The sequence below is a fragment of the Pseudoliparis swirei genome, chromosome 1 (assembly GCF_029220125.1).
Source record: "Pseudoliparis swirei isolate HS2019 ecotype Mariana Trench chromosome 1, NWPU_hadal_v1, whole genome shotgun sequence".
NCBI classification, from domain to species: domain Eukaryota; kingdom Metazoa; phylum Chordata; class Actinopteri; order Perciformes; family Liparidae; genus Pseudoliparis; species Pseudoliparis swirei.
Window position 1 is genome coordinate 19498698 of NC_079388.1, and position 18878 is coordinate 19517575.

Below are 18878 nucleotides of genomic sequence, written 5' to 3' on the forward strand. Positions count from 1 at the left end.
TGCAACAAATGTCATAAAGGAATCAATAGCCAATTATGGAAAGAATTTGATTGGAAACTAAAAGTCAGATATTTTAATACACCTCTTGTAATCTCTTCATATGTGAAGGATCCTTCAGCTCCATTATGCTGGAGAAAATGTGGAAGAATAGGAGATCACACGCCTATCTTTTGGGACTGCCCAGTAGTCAAAGGTTTTTGGAAAAATATAAAAAAAGAAATCAATAGAATCATTGAAGTGGAGGTACCCTCAGACCCATTAATATATGTGCTGGGGTCTATACCAAGAGATTTAGGGGACACCAATCTGAGGTATATTCTACGTATACTTTTAATGATTGCCAGAAAAACAATAACTCTGAACTGGAAAGATGCAAAACCACCAACCATAACTCAGTGGAGACAGAGATTAAACCAGGTCCATACAATGGAAAAAATGACTGCAAAACTACAAATGACATTAGATATCTTCACAAGAAGATGGGCGTGCGTAACGTTATATCTAGAGTCGATATTGGATGTAGATGTTATAACTGAGAGGGGTTGAGTTTGTACACATACAGTGCAACTGCAAAACAAAGAGGTCTATGAAAAATATGGGTATGAAATGAATGTCTGTTGATTTGTTATTTATTTATTTATTTATTTTTTACTTTTCACATTAATGCCTTTTACCTTTCTTTAGTTATTTTACTTTGTACTCCATGCTTACCATTTGGTGGTATGTAGTTTGATTGTTGGGTCCTTCCCTCCCTCCTCATTGGGTCCTACTCTTGGAGGGTATAAACATGTGGGAGGGGATGGGTGGGAATCTTTGGCGGGTGTTTATGTGGATATGGATGGATTTGGATGTGTGCTGATTTTATTTTGTTGTAGATATATATATATATATTTTTCTCGATGTCATGGAATAATCTGTTTGTGGAAAATGCAAAATAAAAAGTTATAAAAAAAAAATTATATTGTTTAAGCATCTTTTTTAAAGTATCGTATTAAAAGTATCGTTTCAGTACCGGTATTGTTTTAAAAGTATCGTTTAAGCACCGGTATCTTTTTTTAAGTATCGTAATAAAAGTATCGTTTTAGTTCCGGTATTGTTTTAAAAGTATCGTTTAAGCACCGGTATCTTTTTAAAAGTATCGTAATAAAAGTATCGTTTTAGTACCGGTATCGTTTCAAAAGTATCGTTTCAAAAGTTTTGTTTTAGCACAAATATCATTTTCAAAGTATCATTTTAGTACTGGTATTATTTTTTTTAATATCGTTTTCGCACAAATATAGTTTAAAAAATATTGTTTTAGCACTAGTATCTTTTTTAAAGTATCGTATTAAAAGTATCATTTTATCACCGGTATTGAACAGAATGTAAAAAGATATCGATCCCTTGTCATAAGGGATAACGTGCTGCAGTCCTGACTCAACAAAAGCCACATTAACCACCTTCAAAGTAAAACGCCACAACACAGAGCGGTCGTGGAGTCTCTTGTATGAACAGCATGCCGACTTTTGATCTTTCATATTTCTATTCTCACTTCAGGATTCAGGACTCTGATTCAATCACAACAATAGTGGATGGATCCAGGAAAGGATTATAATAGTCGCTGTAATATTATGTATTTTAAAGCAGGTATAGATGGATTATTACATAATATATACTTGTTCTAAAAGACTGTTATCTATGTTACTTATTTGTTATATTTTCATTTTTTATGTTTTAATCTATATTTATCGGAATGCACTTTTCACATAGTCAATTCTCTTGTATGTGCAACGTACTTGACGATTAATGATTCTTTATGATTGACGATAAATAGTCCAGATTGGTTGTTTATTAAAACTTGTAATCAATTTGTAATCATTAATATTAAATAATGAATTGACATTACATTTTGTCTTCTCCCTTTTAGTTCTGAGTTATCAGAGTGCATTCGTGCATATCAGCAGGAAGATGTGTCCGTGTGACGCAGCCTGAAGAACAGGACTCCCTGCAATCCAGTCATCCCGTTCTCTGAGAAAGAGAACACGAAGCTCCGCCCACGTCGAGCACAATCACAACTATTTGCATTGATGGAAATACAGATCGAGGATAATTGGGCTCAAACAAGCGTGCAATGTCAATCACCTGCGTTCCCGTGGCAGCCGGTTCGGAGGAGGGAGGAGCCAGCAGACAATGGCGGTATTGTCAGGGCTACGTCACAGGTAGCGAGGTGCAGGAACTCATGCGCAGAGGAATTGAGGACTTAGTGTGGATTAACACAAAGATGCTCTTTAATAAGTCAAAAGTTTCCACACAAAAAAAACCCCAACAAAGTCCAAAACGGGGCAGCCAGAGAATCGGGGTTCAGGGCAGGCAGTAGTGTTGTTACGAGATGTGCCGACGCTTCGAAGCATGTGTCGAGTCATGGAGGGGGTGTTTCCTCGAAGCGCGTATCGAGGCTTGCTTCATTTAGGGGAGGAGCCAAAAATGATGACGTCCGAAGCCTCGCTGCCCGGCTGTACCACGTGACTGCTTCGGGAAGTGGTTCAGATATTGCCGGGAGGTTTGACAGCAATATAAACCCCTCAGGCTCCATTCAAAATGTGGGTTGTTGGTTGAGAGTTTGGAGAATTTAGAGAGAGATAGTTAGGAGAGTGAGGAGAGAAGGAGAGGTGATAAGATGGAACTGTTGAGAAACTGTTATTTCTGAATAAAAATGAATAAAATGTCCCTTGTCCTGTACATCACTGTCCAAGTTACACACGCATATTCAGTCCCCTCTTCCTAGTTACACACACGTTCACTGTCCTCTGCCTGCTTAAGCCCATGCCATTTTCCTAAAGTGACATAATAACATTATACAACCTGCCATATCATATACTACCATTTTGGGAACATTTACACACAGAATACATTAAAAAAATATTTTATTTTGCACATGTGATAATTTATGTACAGAAATGATTTGGTCATACATTTTTGTAATTCATAGTCATTCCCAACAGCCATAACAGACACAAACATTCAATGCATCACATGATGTGGTTCAGATACAGCTGCCTGTGATTATACACTTGGCCAGTAGGTGGTTTCGTGAGCACATGAAGCTTCGAGAAATGAACCCTTTCTCGAACCAATTGGCTGAAGTGGTTCGATGCCTCATGAGGCTTCATCTCACCATCACTAGCAGGCAGGCAGGGTCGAAGCAGGCAGGATCAGATACGACAGACGGGACGGCGGGAAAAAGACAACAATCCAGCAACAGACAAGGGAAAGAGTGGCACAATATGTAGGAGGGAAAAAAGGTGTACGACATGGAAACAGGTGTATGACATGAGACATTAACGAGACGAGAGGGGCTGAGGGCAGGTGCAGGGAATGACACAATCAAGGAGACAGAGGAGACACAGAGAAGACACAGTAGACACACAGAACAGAACCTTACAGGTATAAAAACGTCAATAAAGTATTGTTTTATGTGTGAATCCCCTGAAACCACGATCATGAAGTCATAAAGGAGCACAAGAAGATAATGAGTGATGGGGGTTGTAGTATGCCACATAAGCCACACACACACACAGACACACACACACAGACACACACGATCACATAACCTTTGACATGCTTTGTGTAGTTGAAGTTGGAAGAACATATTTGGGTGTGTTCTAATATTTAATCCTGTTTTGTTCCGTTGGAAAGAGTTCATCAATTGTGTGCGTCGTTTGTCGCCCGCCAATGAAACGGGACTTAATCGCATCAAATGTTCGACAGGAAATCGGTTTTATAGAGATCGGGGGGGGGGTGTATATACAATATGATGCGCAATGAGTCATTCTCATGTCTGTTGTTTTTGGAAAGTCTCTCCATTGTTCTATTTGAGTTAGCGAGGTGAGACGCAAACAGGTTTCCTCGCCATCGGCGCTAAAAAAAATACCTGCCGACACTCAGAGAGATGTCCCAAATATCTAGAACATTGCTATCACTTTTTTTTGCGTGAAAAGACGTGTTTCCCTCAGTAGCCGTACGTTGCACATCAAAGGAATCTGACTTGATGAAAGGCAACAATAATAATAAAAATAGACAACATCAAATAATAATAATAATAATAATGATCGACAAAAAGAAAAACAAAAAAATATATATATATATTAAAAAATACACATTTAAAAATAATAAATATAAATACAAATAATACAAAATGTTCTCTGCATTGAAATAAACATCGATTTGTACATTGCAGGAAAGCAATAACTTCTTTACCTCTAAACACAGAGTTCGGGTGTCCCAGCCCTCACGTCCACGTGCACACACACATCTAGTTTCCTTTCACTCTGCCGCTTCGCGGTAACACTCACATTGTGGGTGTTGCCCTTGATGCACATTCTTTGTGTCAATGGCATCTGAATGATGTTGTACCACAGGCTGAGACGATTCTTACTCAGTTAAGATCCGCGCAGCGAAGAGCTCGCATTATTCAGGAACATGGACGAAGGAAGGGACTTACCCAAGTGAGTAAAGAATCTTCTACATTTCTTTATCCCAGCGTTTTGGGATATTTTATTAATTGAACATGTTTGAAACATTTTACTTCTTTAATGCCAGAAAGCAGAATGGGTCAAAAATGGGTAAAAAATAAAATCTAATCTGATTTCCTGATCTGATGAAGAAAATCTGTTTTCTCTAAATAATTATTTGTATTATTTGTTTTAATTCTTCAGTTGTTTATTTCTTTGAAACCATACAATTAAAATGAGATTGTGAAATGGACATTTTAAAACTTTTAAGAATTTGTGTCTTTTCAAAAAATTTCATTGTTCCACAACGTTATTTTTTAGGCTTTTATTTGTGTTTTGTGTGTTTTGTGGTACATACGGATGGTATGGGACCAATATTTATTATATGTGTGTCCACAAATATTAAAAACCAAACAATGGTTGTTGTTTTTAACAATGTAGTTTAGTGATCCGGGTATGAACATCCTATCCAAATAAAAAAGAAAATGTTACTATATCTGGAGATCGATAGACAAATGGATGTGTTCTACCTGTAGATGTATGAATATATAACAGATAGATACATAAATACATTTCTACAAGCATTTATCATCTTTGCACAACTTTTTTTTTCTTTATGAATTCCCTCCATGAATATTCACATTTACTTCACTCTGCCTTCACACTCATTATGATATGATATGATATATACCTTTATTCGTCCCACAGTGGGGAAATTTCAAATGACCATTATACCATAATACCATTTCATTACCAAACCCGCCAATCAAATTGTGCGTTTGTTCAGGAGGCCGTGGGACACCTGCCGAGAGGTCCCCGCCATCGGAGATGAGCGGACGCCGTGGAAGATGCTCAAACTGCTGGCGATCATCTCAACCACTGTGGTCGCTGTGGTTGTGTTTGGCTTGGCCCTGTGTAGCAAGGTTCGTCCTGGACATTTATTATAGCTATGCGGGTATTTTAGATCAAATGTTGGGGTGGATGTCCAGAGATTAATCTGCCGAACTCATGAATTGGACGTTGGAAATCAAAAATAGAAGTTGTTCTTTATTGACTTCTTTCGTCGTTCCATGAAATCACTCCTATCTCATTGCCTCGACTTTCCCCTCTTGTTCCAGGCGGCTTTTCTCCTCCTCATCACGTTGTCCAACTACGGCACGAAGACCCTCACGGATGAGCAGAGGCCCGTCGCCCTGCTGTGCATCGGCTGCGTTCTCATCGCCTCCAGCGTGCTTCTCTTCCTGACGAGCATCTGGAAGGCGTGTCACAAAAGCTCAAAGATACCGCGCAAAAGCACTGTCGCCGTGGTGAGGAAAACGTCTCGTGTGTCCCCGACCTTTGACTTTTACTGGACTTTTACGACCCTGAATTGAGTTAAATCGATACCAGATTTCAGAATTGTAGATTTGGTACAGTAACATGACATCTTTACCTCGCAGTGCACTTACCAGGAAGTATTTTGATAAATATTTGTTCTGGAATTTCGTGATTTCGATTTACTGTCAGGCTGTAGAACTGCTTGAAAAGAAAAAGTGCGCCCAATCTCTCTCCTTAAATGTTCTACTTCTGCTTCTCCTTCAGGTTCTGGTCTTCGAGTTCCTGGTAGCTATGGGCGCGTCGATCCTCACCATCATCGCGATGCCGCACCTGGACATCGTGACCAACATAACGATCCTGAGCAGCGTGGCCGTCGTCTCGGCGCTCCTCCAGGTGATCACGCAGTGCACCGCCAAGGCAAAGAAGCGCTTCCTGGTGCCCTCCATCATCGCCTTGATCCTCATCTTGCTCGGTTACGCCCTGTTCGTCTACCTGTACATCACGAAGGATCTCAATGACACCAAGACCATCATTTGGGTGGGACTGGCTGTCGGTGGGTCTATCTTGATGTCTTTTACCTGGTGGGAGAACTACTTCAGGCTGATCAGCCAGAACAGCAGCTCCGTCTTCCTCAGCCTGCTGATGAGAGACGTGAAAAAGTGCCAGAACATGCTGAACATCATGTCCAGCCTGCTCCGGATCGCGGTGACCGCCGTCGTGCTCGGAGCCTACATCCCTCTGGTCAAAATGGACTGGAACGCCGTGACCTCCATCCCAACCCGCGAGACAAGAATTATAGCCATCATCATCGGGGTCCAGCTAGTCTCCTCCTCACTCTGCCACTGGTTTTCATTGGCGGCCTGCAAGATGCACGCCCTGCGCCGGTGCTTCATCCTGCCTTTGCACCTGGCCTCTCTGGCCGTCATGGTTCTCTTCGTCGTCCCCGTCATCGTTTACTATCAAGACTACAAAACGAGCCTGAACGGGACCGCGATCGACTTCGCAGGCTACTGCAGCCAAGTCGTCGATACAAGAAACCAAAGCCTGAACGGCAGCGTGTTCCCGGGCCTGGTTCTGGATGTTACACACACTCTGTGCGTCCTGGACATGTCCAAGCCATTTGACATTGGCATGCTGACAGGTAATAAAACTGTAATTCATTTTTTTCTTGTAAACGTGTTAGAAACCATGTCTTTTTTCGCATACCGTCTTTTAATCCGCACTTGGGTAGGTTAGTACTCAAGTAGTTTACTACCCAAGTATTTAAATGCAGAAGTTGTTTTGACAAGGAGCACAAAGGCAGAACGACCACACCCTGACACCGGGATTCTTTTTCTAGGGTAACATCCAGGCTTTATTTGGCATACAACATATTGAGGCAATTAGGTATCCCTCTGTTTGTAAAGAAACATTGCTGACCCTTAAACATGGACCTCCTTTGGTTGTGATCTATTCTCTGATGGGAATATTGGGAACATATGGAACGACTAAGAGGAACTGAAGCTGGTGTGTCAACGTGATGTTAGTGGATTTAAGGGATTTAAGGGTCCCTCAATCCTTTCATTCGTCTTCCCTCAGGCTACGCAGTTTGCTGGTGGCTCGGCCTTGTGTTGGCCACCGTCCACATCTGGTACCTCAGTCTGTATCGTATCCAGAGGACCCAGGACCTGTTCACCCGGCGGCTGTTCGAGGGAGGGTTCCTAGACCAGTCGCTGCTTCTGAACACTCGATTCGAAATCCAGACGTCTTCAAGGAGAAAGCAGTAAGTGTGTGTTTCTGTTTGGAATGTAAGGAATATCCTAAAGAGGGAGGTTCACGGGGCGGGGAGTGTTTTGAGTTTGTACGTTTTTGAAAATAATCAGGAGCTAATAGTTTAGATTTCTAGTTTTCCTTAGAAATCATGATCTTTATACGATGCAAATCGATTCCCATTATTAGAAATGCAGTCTGACAACTGTCTTTGTTCTTTCTTCACTTTAAAAAATTTAAATGATCAATTTAATTATCTTAATTTTTAATTCATAGCCGCACATTTCAATTGCACACCTTTTTTGAAAACCACTCAATTCGTATGAATAGCCATGGCCTTCAGACAAAGGATGCACATCAAAGGACGTTCTGTAATGTTTCACGGCTCCTGTCAACAAAATGACAACGACTGTGGTGAAAACTTGTTTGCTCGCCGCATGTATAATTAGAACAAAACAGAAAACACACAAAAGGTGACATGTATACAAATGTACCAAACCCTTCAAATGGATTATGGTTTCACTGGAATGGATTCTGAACAGGTTCAGATAGTGTTTGTGTGACTCATTTGCATGTCATTATACATTCTTTCAAACTCACTTTCAAAGTTGATTTGACCTTTTAAAAAGGTGGATCAAGGCCTGCAGGGTTAGTCAGGATTAGCTGTGTGCTTAAAACCAGATTCTCAAAAATGCGACATCTTGTCCTTTTCAGATTCAAATCTCTCGACCCGGTGAAAGTCTTCATTTGTGCGACCATGTGGCATGAAACCCACGAAGAGATGATGAATATAATCATTTCGATATTCCGGTAAGTTCCATATTTTACCCTCTTCTCTTTTAAATGTATTATTATTTGAGCGAAATGACCCGATTGAAGCCTATTAACCTCCGACTGTTTCGAGGTCGAGTTCCCCCTTTCTTCTCTCTGACATACGTTTCTCTACAACACCATCGTCACGGTAGCTTCTGGTGATTCTTGTGCCTCCACAGACTGGACAGATACAGGCCGAATAAGGAAGAACAAATGAGTGACGTTACCTTCGAGGGACATATCTACTTCGACGACGCCTTCAAAAGTGTTCCCGGGAGCCAGGGGCACATCGTCAACGAATACGCCGAGATGCTCGTGAACATTCTCAGAGAGGTTTACGGGTAAAAGTTATATTTGTAGAAGTAGAACAAAGTAAAGAAAGCACAGAGCACAACTGCCACGTGATCTCAGAGGTTATTCCTCGAAGCTGACCTACCTTTCGTCTTCTATCGTCAGTATCTTCTTGAACATCAACAAAGGCTACTTCACAAAGCAGCAGCAGATCCCCGATCAGACGATCATAACAACGCCGTACGGAGGCCGCGTGGTGCTCACCATGCCTCAGGGGAACACGCTAACAGTTCACTTCAAGGACAAGACGCTCATCCGCCACAAGAAGAGATGGTCCCAGGTGATGACAACTTTGATTAGCATCCAAATGTCATTGTCTTTCCTTTACTGCCGGTGACATGTGGTAGCATGCATGATGTCATTTTTCTAAATAGCATGTGATATTTTACAGGTCATGTATTTGTACTACCTCCTTGGCTGGAAAGTATCAACCAAATATTACAATAAGTGGGAGAAAGGAGAGAAGGAGTTTGATCTGAAAGAAAGGTTTGAGGTAAAACGCAAATGGACACACACACACACACACTCACACACACACACACCAGTGCATACCTTCCAATATCTGTATGTGAACAGAAGCTAACTGAATCTGTTCCCCCAGAAAGAGAAGCACAACACCTACATCCTGGCTCTAGATGGAGACACAGACTTCCAGCCGGCAGCCGTGATGCTGCTCATCGATCGTCTGAAACTCTACCCGCTCGTCGGAGCCGCGTGCGGCCGAATTCACCCCACCGGAACAGGTGGGGTCAAATACAGTAATGGATGGATGAGGGATGGATGGATGATGTGTGATGACTGGTTGGATGGTGGATGATGGATGGATGGATGGATGAATGGATGGATTGATGAAGGCATGGATAATGGATTGATGAATGGATGGACGGATGGATGATGGATGGTTGGATGATGGATGAACTGTGAATTATTGATGGATGGATGAATTAATGGAATGTGGATTGATGAATGATGGATGAACCGATGAATGGACTAATGGTGGATGGATGGATGGTGGATGATGGATGGATGAAGGGTGGATGATAAATGCATGGAACCTGTAGTGACACCTTTAGGGAATTATTGTGATGTAATCTTTACGGGAAGTCAAAAACTGCCCTCTGCCACGAATGTGGTCCTAACTGTATCGACACCTACGTGAGTAAATGAAGTGACGGTGAAGCTCGATACCCTTCACACCGACGCGCATGAGGCAGTGACGGTTGTGCATCTCCGTGGCAGGTCCCATCGTCTGGTACCAGAAGTTTGAGTACGCGGTGGGTCACTGGCTGCACAAGACGGCGGAGCACGTGTTCGGCTGCGTCCTCTGCAGCCCCGGCTGCTTCAGCCTGTTCAGGGCAGCGGCGCTGATGGACGACAACGTGATGAAGAGATACACCCTGAAGTCCACGAAGGCGATACAGCACATCCAGTACGACCAAGGTGAGGGTTTAACAAATCAGAGGGGCGCTCGGCCGGTCTGTTCCAGAGCTAATAACCCAAACCAGAGTTAGTTTATTGAAATGAAAATGGACACGATCTCTCGCGTCCTGTGCAGGCGAGGACCGCTGGCTGTGCACTCTGCTGCTGAAGCAGGGTTGGCGAGTGGAGTACAACGCGGCCGCCGATGCCTACACCAACGCCCCGGAGGACTTTAAAGAGTTTTACAACCAGGTGATTACAGGAGCCACTCCAAATCGTGGCATATTGTTAAAAGTGTGTTGAGGCCAGATGGCGTACGGCTGCTAAATACCAACGCTGTGTCACACCTGTCTGGTTCAAAACCGGCACACAAAAATACCTTTGGCCTATTGTGCTCATAATCACCGGGATAATGGAAGCTCAATGATAGGTCATCGTATTATTAGATCTTTAAATTCCTACCTTCCTAAATCAACAGAAGGTCACTTCCTCTGACTTCCATTGTGACTAAAGTATAATGTCATCTGTTTTCTATCAGTCGATATGCAAATTTAGATATATGGCCAATTATGTATACACGCATTTTGTCCATCGGAAATACCAAAACGTTTTTGTGTGTGTTGCAAATAGCAACTTTAGCTCAGGAACTAAACACAACGATGTCTGTCTCCATACTGGGATGCTTTTACTGAACCAGAAACCTTCTTGTTCTTCAACTTGCCGATCTATCGGCAAAAAACGTCCGCCGCCTCTCGCATTTCGCGGGATAATTCATGCTAACGTTCATTTCGTTGCGTCAGCGTCGCCGATGGGGACCGTCCACCATGGCCAACATAGCCGACTTGCTGGGCTGCACCACCATGATCTCCAAGAGGAACCCGTCCATCTCCAAAGCCTACATGTTCTACCAGTTCCTGAACTTGGTCGCCGGCATTCTGGCACCTTCCACCGTCGTCCTTATGATTGCAGGTCAGGCTCATTTTTTTTTGCCGTTTTTTTTTCCACCAGTAGAAAAGCAGTTCCTTAGTAGAACCTAAATAAGTTAAAGATTTGACTGATGTGTACGAATGAAGCATTCGAGATAATGTTAATGTGTATTATGTTACTTCTTTAAAATGCTAATTAAACTTGACTTGATTTGTTCAGTGAATGCATTGAAATCCCATCATTTGTTAGCGCTGATGGAACGTAAAGCTAATGGCTTAGACAAGACGGTCATGGTTACTCACTTACTTATATATATATATATATATATATATTATGTGGTTGTTAAACCTCGTTGTGTGTTTGCTTCCTGTCAATCATTCAGGTAGTTTGACAGTGCTGCTGGATTTACACCCGAGCATCGCTCTGCTCGTGGCCGTGATACCACCGGCCATCTTCCTCGGGGTTAGCTTCAAGATCGAGGCCGACACTCAGATCAAGATCGCAGGAGTCTTGAGCGTCATCTACGCCTTCCTCATGATCGTAGTCGGGATTTCCATAACAGGTACGCAAAAAACAAGACGTTCAACGAAAAGGCTCTTCACGCTGAGAAGTTTCTGGCATCTCAATCTCCATCTTCCATCAGGCAACATCGTGAAGCAAGGAACCCTCCTGACTCCCAGCAGCCTCTTCATCATCGCCCTGGCCAGCTTTTACCTCTTCACCTCAATCCTGCATCCTCAGGAGATCGGCCTGATTTGCTACGGCTTGATTTACATCATCTCCATCCCCAGCGCCTACTTGCTGCTGGCCATCTACTCCATGGTCAACATGAACAACGTGTCCTGGGGCACCAGGGAGACGGCGCCGGCTGCCGGAGCCGCCGCCTTGGAAGTCGCAGTCCCTCAAACCGCCGCCCAGAAAGGTAGAACTTAGTACGATAGAGTACCGTGCATTCATGACCGAGTCTGAGATTCAAAAAAACGTAATATTATAGCTAGTTATTAACATATTTTACACGTTGAAACCTCCTGGACCGATTGAGTAATCCAGTGACTCGGGATTTTGTCATTATCAAATTCAGGGGTGTTTGTAGGATTCAAAGAAAGGCGGGGCTAAGCCCCAAGGGGAGCGGCATGCTAGGACATGTTTGCGTAATTTTATTTTGGGGCCCCAGATATTCATTGTTTCCAACAGATCATAGATTTTGGATTTTGTGCTGTATATGATAACACAAGAGACAGAATTTCAGGGTCATGGTGATACTTTCTAGTCATTTGGACACCATCACTGAGTTCAGTGTCAAATATACCATTCAATGGGAAAAATATACTCATAATAGATATAAATGCAAAGAATAGAAAGATGCCGATAGTTATTTCTTGTATTTTGAATTTGTTGTTCGCGCTCTCGCTTACTGGACACAATTTCTAACTGTTATCCCCGTTCATTGCCTGAAGACCCCCTAAAATGGGTCGAACGATCAAATCCTCGAAAAAAAAATCTAAATTTATTCCAAAATGTTTTTTCTCTTGCAGCCAAATCTTCCATCAATCGGTTCTTCTCGCGGTCCAAATGCTGCCGAAAACTCTGTCACACCGGCAGCGCCGAAGAGCTCAGCCTCAACCAGGAGGAGGCGGAGGCTCAACCCCAGAACAGTGTGGTGGAGGACGTGAGGACGCATGTGGAGGAGGAGTCGAGGTGCGACCCGCTGTGGAACATTGATCGGAGGGTCATACATGGATTAGGGTAGACTTTGTTTGTTGTTTGTTTCTAATTGTTTATTGTCTTCTTTTTTGTTTTAGGCAAGTGCCAGAATACACCGTCACTCACCAAAGTAAGTCCGAATATGACTATGGGTCAGTGGTTAGCAGGTCCATCTTCAATCAGAGGGTTGGCGGTTCAATCCCCACCCTAGTCAATGTGTCCTTGAGCAAGACACTTAACCCTGAGTTGCTTCCCTATAGCTGTGTCTACGGTGTGTGAATGTAACATGTAAAGTGTCTTTGAGTACCTTAAAAAGCACTAGATTAAATAAATTGATTATTATTATTATTATTATTATTAACCCAAACAATATCCAGGTTACTCCAGAACTGTAAAATAATACAAATGAATAGGTATATAATTAGAAAACACCTCAAACTAAATTTAATTCAGCTAAATAAAATGTAATAAATATGGTCAAATCTAGCAAAAAAAATGCATTTTTTTGTTTGTTTGTAATTCTTTTTTAATGTCCATGTTGCGTAACATGTGGCTGTCTCGCTCTCACCTTCAGATTGGGTCACACAGCTGCAGAGTCTGAATGACGACATGCGTCTGACTGAGGAAACGTTCGACAAGGTGCGAATTTAATTTGTTTTAAAGCGCGCAAAGATAATCCATCGAGCGGTCCCAGATTTTGCAAAAAATTAAAACAAACTAATTGACATTTCCGTGCAGGAAGAGGAGCAGTTCTTCAGAGATCTCATGACCAAATACCTGGAGCCTCTTCCCGAGAACAAACAGGAGAAGAAAGAGATGATGGACAGCCTGAGGGAGCTGAGAAACAAGGTGACCATGTGTTCCGCCGGTGAGTCAAATCAGCAGGATGACGAATATAAAAATACTAAATCCGTTTCTCCCTCTATAACATTTCAGATTAGCTTCATCTACTTCATCGTCAACGCCTTCTGGCTCATCGTGACCTTCACGCTCCAGCTCCTGGACTCGTCCGTCTTCATCAAGGTGCCGAAGATAAACAACAACCTGGAGTACACCGGAGAGTACATCTTCATCGACCCCGTGGGCTTCATGTTCATCCTGTCCTTCGTGCTGCTGGTCATCATCCAGTTCTTCGGCATGCTGTTCCACAGGCGAGCGAGGACTCCGGTCAAAAATATATTTCAACTTAGAACCGTGTTTGATGTTCACGGAGGTGAAAGACAACTCTAACTTTCGTGTTCTGTTCGTTTCCTTTCCAGAATATACACCCTGATCCATTATGTGGCCTTCATGGACACAGAGCCCATGTCCAAACAGGAAATACCAGAACTAGAAGAAGAACTACAAAAAAAACCAAAGAAATTTGAAGAGGTATATACATCTATATATACATATAACTGATACGGTAATTCTACGTCAGGACTCTTTCTACTCCGACCGCATCGTAGTGCTCAGGCACGTGCACAGACATTTTGGGGGGCAGGTGATCAAACCCAAAAAAAGGGCACCCATCCCCAAAAATGTTTTCTGACAGTTGAAACATAAGCAGCATGACACTTATCATGCGGTCCTCGACTTTATATCTTAATAATAATAACAGTACAAAAATATGCACAAACCCCACAGTTGAATTAATATACGGAGCATTGTACAAGCCAAAAAACAACAACATAAAATTGATAAATGAGGTATTCGATAACCACTTGCATATGCGCCTGTTTTTACACAGATCAGGTTAGTTTTTAAACAATTTTAAAACTGAATTAACTCCAAAATCATCTGAGAGACAAAAGGTTCTGCAGACTTCCAACTTCACAGCTTCCTGAGTGACTAGACGGCTAGCTTACATTTTCCTTATGAATAAATATGAATTATTACATGGCACTGATAGTACAAGCGTTCTGATTGGCTAATGGGTGGTCATGTAAAAAATAAAAATAAAGCCCTGTCAGGTATCAAAACACATTTGGAGGGAATGGATGACAGAGAAAGTAATTTTTATTCTTAAATACTGATGTGATTTACTGCAGATTTCTTCATTTTTTGTATTAATATCACCAGGAAGAGGATGGAAAGAGCAGCAATGAGGGTAGTTGAAGTTAATGTTCAACTACTACTGCCATAGTACCATGTTATGACCTTTAAACCTAAAGGTCAGATCGTGACACCGTGATCCAGTTGGGAACTTCCTGCTCTCAACCCGTACCTTTTGTTATCATTCCTCCTGAGTGACGTTCCGTGTTATTGTTTGCACCTTATATTAAGGCTTGTGCGTTTCATTGGCACAACAAGAGGGAGTAGAGCTCTTCACAAAAGTGGGCAATTAATGTGTCACGCGGATCATCCGACCGTGGCAACATTTGCTCACAGGTTCCAACCCCACCCTTTCCGTCACCGATGTTAAGAATGGGCCTCAAAAATGTGTCTCTGTGGGTGTGGAGTGAGAGTCGCTGTGAACAACCTCTCCCTGAACTTCTCACATCTCGCAGGACAACGGCGACGACGGCGACAACGGCGACGACGGCGACGACGGCGACGACAGCGACGACTCCGACGACTCCGACGACTACATGTTGCCCAGCATGCTCGGCCGGGGCGCCAGGAGCGGCACGATGGTGTGACGCACGACGCGCCCCCAACACACACACACACACACGCGACCCCACGACCCCCGACGATGACCTCTCCTTCGCACTTTGAAGCAAACTATTTTTTCTGTGTGTATCGCATTCAAATAGTTTTTAGAGTCCGTTTGTGATTATTATTATTTCTTTATTTTTCCTTCCGAGGACAAAAAAAAGTGCCACGTTAAAACCGATGACTCAGACACTGCGGGCGTAAAAAGAGGAGCAGGCAGTGTGTGTGTGTGTGTGTGTGTGTGTGTTTGATGAGTGAAATTGACAATGATAGCGTCAAATCAAATATTTTTAATTCGTGGCCGACAGCTCGAGGATGAATGAAGTAAACAAAAAGTTTTTTTTTAATGTAAACAATCAACAGAATGGAATTTTTTTTGACACAACAAGAAGGAAAAACTGGAACTGAAAACAATGAGCCGACACACGGGGCATTGCTGTCACTTTATTTCCGAAGTCTCTGCATTGATGCTTCACACGCAATATGAAGAATAACCGAGAAGTGTGTGAAGGTCAACATGCACAATGTGAAGAGGAGAAAACTGACGGCATCTTTTTTTTATTTAACAAATTAATCTGTCGTTTGTGCTTATTTGTAATATTTTAATCACTTTTATCCTGATTTCTTTTGCTACTTAATGTTTTATATGATTACGTAAAACTGGTGCCTTAAAATAAAGGCACATGGGACTGGCCAGTACAGAGAACAGGAAACTAAATGTTTTAACTCTAACCTTTGCTAACATTATATGCAAAAATTGCAACTCAACTATTAAAAGAATGCACATTTTGATGAACTTCTCAGGTCTGATTTTGTCTTTAAATGGTGTATTCTAAAGGTAAACATGGAACATATTTTGCAATTACATCTCTTAAAAAAACATGTATGTCGTGTAGAGTCTAATATAACAGTTGGCGGGGTTTTTGTTGTTGAAATCTTTCATTTTTTGTGAATATTATTGGGACGGATATATGATTATCTGTGACATTTTACAATTTTACCTCATTTAACATTGAACCGGGTTTGCATTGTTGCTGTGATTATTGATTCATAATTTGCGTGCATTCGGTCATATCCTCCATATATACTGTATATCCATGGGTTTGTGCACTTTTGAAGTCTCCATATGTTGTTCTTTGTAATCAATGAACAGAAGTTGCCATATTTACATATGTTATGCAAAAATATTCACAATTCCAACTTTTTCTCAGTTTTTATATGATTGCATATTACACACGTCTGAATTGTTTGGACTCGTATCAACGTGTCCCCTCGGGCTCCCGACGTGGGAATGTTTCACTTCAGAGAATAAACAACTCGTTGTTAGGAAAAGTCTTGCAATAAAAAGATTATTTGAACATTGTAATAATCTTTTCTCTTTTGATCCAAGTGGGTTTTGGATGAATTACAAGAGGAGCTTCTTCCCTACTCAGGAATTGTATTGGTTTAAAACGTGATGTCACCAACAAAGAAAACAAAACCGAAGCCATATAACCCGACATGTACTGAGCTCCATTGTTGAGCTGAGATTATTGTATTCAAGGTGTCAGACGAGACCGTTTTACAAGACTACTGTGTACCATTTCAAATAACAACTTGTCTATTTAGTTTGGCTCTGGGTAGTAAACCAGGAGACGAGAGAAAAACACAACAATAAAATGTCTTGTTTATTCTATCAAACTGTAGAAAACAAGTGTAAATTACAAAAGTGTGCCTTTTTATTTAATCCATACATACTGTACGTGTTTTTTCATGAAATATTTCTATTTATTTGTTGTCCCTGTATTGTCTTCAAAAAGGAGTTTGTGTTTTTCTATATCATGTTTTTTTTGTGTTGGTTTGGATAACAAAACGAGTTAAAACACAGTTTTTATTTGAACAATAATGGATTTACCTTGAAACTGCACCTGGCTCATGTTTCAGTGATTATTTTTAATGCCATTTATTAAACTTATTTACAAGCTTTAGTGGACTGTGCAGTAAGTTATCTGCAGTTATGGATGTATTCAGTATATTTTGAACGTGAATGTGAAACTGCTTATGTAATCTGCTTCCTCATACCCAGGTGGCAGGGTGTGCGTGTGTGTGCAGAATGTCTAATATTTGGTTGAAAGAAAGTACCGATGCATCATTATCTGTCAGTTCGGCCTGTTTTAAATATATTGTATAAATATATATATGAGTAACAAATGTCTCGGATGTTGAAACAAATGTCGATATGATTTAATTTTAAATAAAATGCTCTGGAATTTGGTCAGGAGGAGGAATTAGGAACCAGGAAACCAGCAAATGATTCTTAAAATAAAAATGTAAAAAAACACTTCCGCACACTGACTTTCTGACTTTTGTGATGCTCCACTAATTAACCGATTGCAAACATTGAGGGAAACATTTAATTAACCCCACAATCTAAAAATAAAAAAACTGAAACTTAAATAAATAATTTGAAAGATATACGATTGCCACTTTATCAACAATCGTAGGCTACCTGGTATTTTTCTACCTTTTTATTATGATTATTATTAAAGAGCTACGGTATTTAAAAGACAAACGAGAACTGGCTTAGCACTTGGGTGTTGCGCAACATTCTAATTACGGCTTCAACATTGAGGCGTTGACAAGCTGATCGGCGCTCTCCTGAAATTCAGGTTCGAAGAGTGTAAGTGGAATAATTGCATAACAGTGTTGACATTTTAGTGACACGGGCTGCACAGTAGTCTCCTTAAGTGGTTCTTCAAAGATTGTAAACCACGATTATATTGCATTTTACACGTACGCCGCATGTCAGCTGCACGTTTCTCTGTCATAACCGAGTTGAGCCCTAGTCAGTGGCGGCTGGAGCCGAGGGCCACGGGGCCTAACCTACCTTGAGCAACAACAAAAAAAGAAGGAGAAAAGGTATACAAACATTTAAATTATAATATAATATAAATAATATATTGTGAATATTTTTGTTTGAGATATGGAATATTCTCAGTAATATTTGTAAAAAAGGATATCCGTGCAAAATAACTGCTTTCCCTGCTCGTCCTCTCCATCCAAGCTGAGCTGGGGCCGAATATTTTTGGCCCAAAAAAGGCGGTTCTAAGAAGCAGTTTAGCCAATTCATGATTAAATATATAAATGAGTAAATTTGTATTAACAACAATTATGCCACAGTCCAATCACAATTAAATCACGTTACCATTTACACTAGTGGGGTTCAATAAATGATTACATCTTGGCTCGGTCGGTCTGTGAGAGAGCAAAGGCAGCCTCGCTCAGGCCGGTTTCCCGCGGACCCCTCCTGGCTGGCTCGCCAAATGTGGAAGATAATTTGTTTTAATTGTTTGCTGCCTCCACATATAGAGGAAAGTATGTTGTGCGTAGTTTTATATTTGGCTTAAATTACAACTGCAAAGATGACCTAGAGCGCAAACACATCCCTCCCCCTAACATGAGTTACAAGAACGCAAGACGTAGATAGACACA

General features: G+C 41.5%; 1 protein-coding gene across 1 annotated transcript; it reads left to right on the forward strand.

Annotated features, from left to right (window-relative positions):
* The first annotated feature begins 4458 nt into the window (after window positions 1-4458).
* LOC130198266 (chitin synthase chs-1-like) lies at window positions 4459-17727 on the forward strand. Its single transcript, XM_056421400.1, is given in 22 exon segments — window positions 4459-4484; window positions 5278-5413; window positions 5609-5797; window positions 6072-6948; window positions 7386-7569; window positions 8271-8366; window positions 8549-8710; window positions 8826-9000; window positions 9112-9144; window positions 9187-9463; window positions 9960-10160; window positions 10276-10391; window positions 10940-11108; window positions 11449-11628; window positions 11710-11988; window positions 12602-12764; window positions 12869-12900; window positions 13345-13409; window positions 13509-13619; window positions 13707-13921; window positions 14030-14141; window positions 15260-17727. Coding segments are annotated over 22 exon segments (3930 nt in total). The 3' UTR covers window positions 15392-17727.
* The last annotated feature ends 1151 nt before the right edge of the window (window positions 17728-18878 follow it).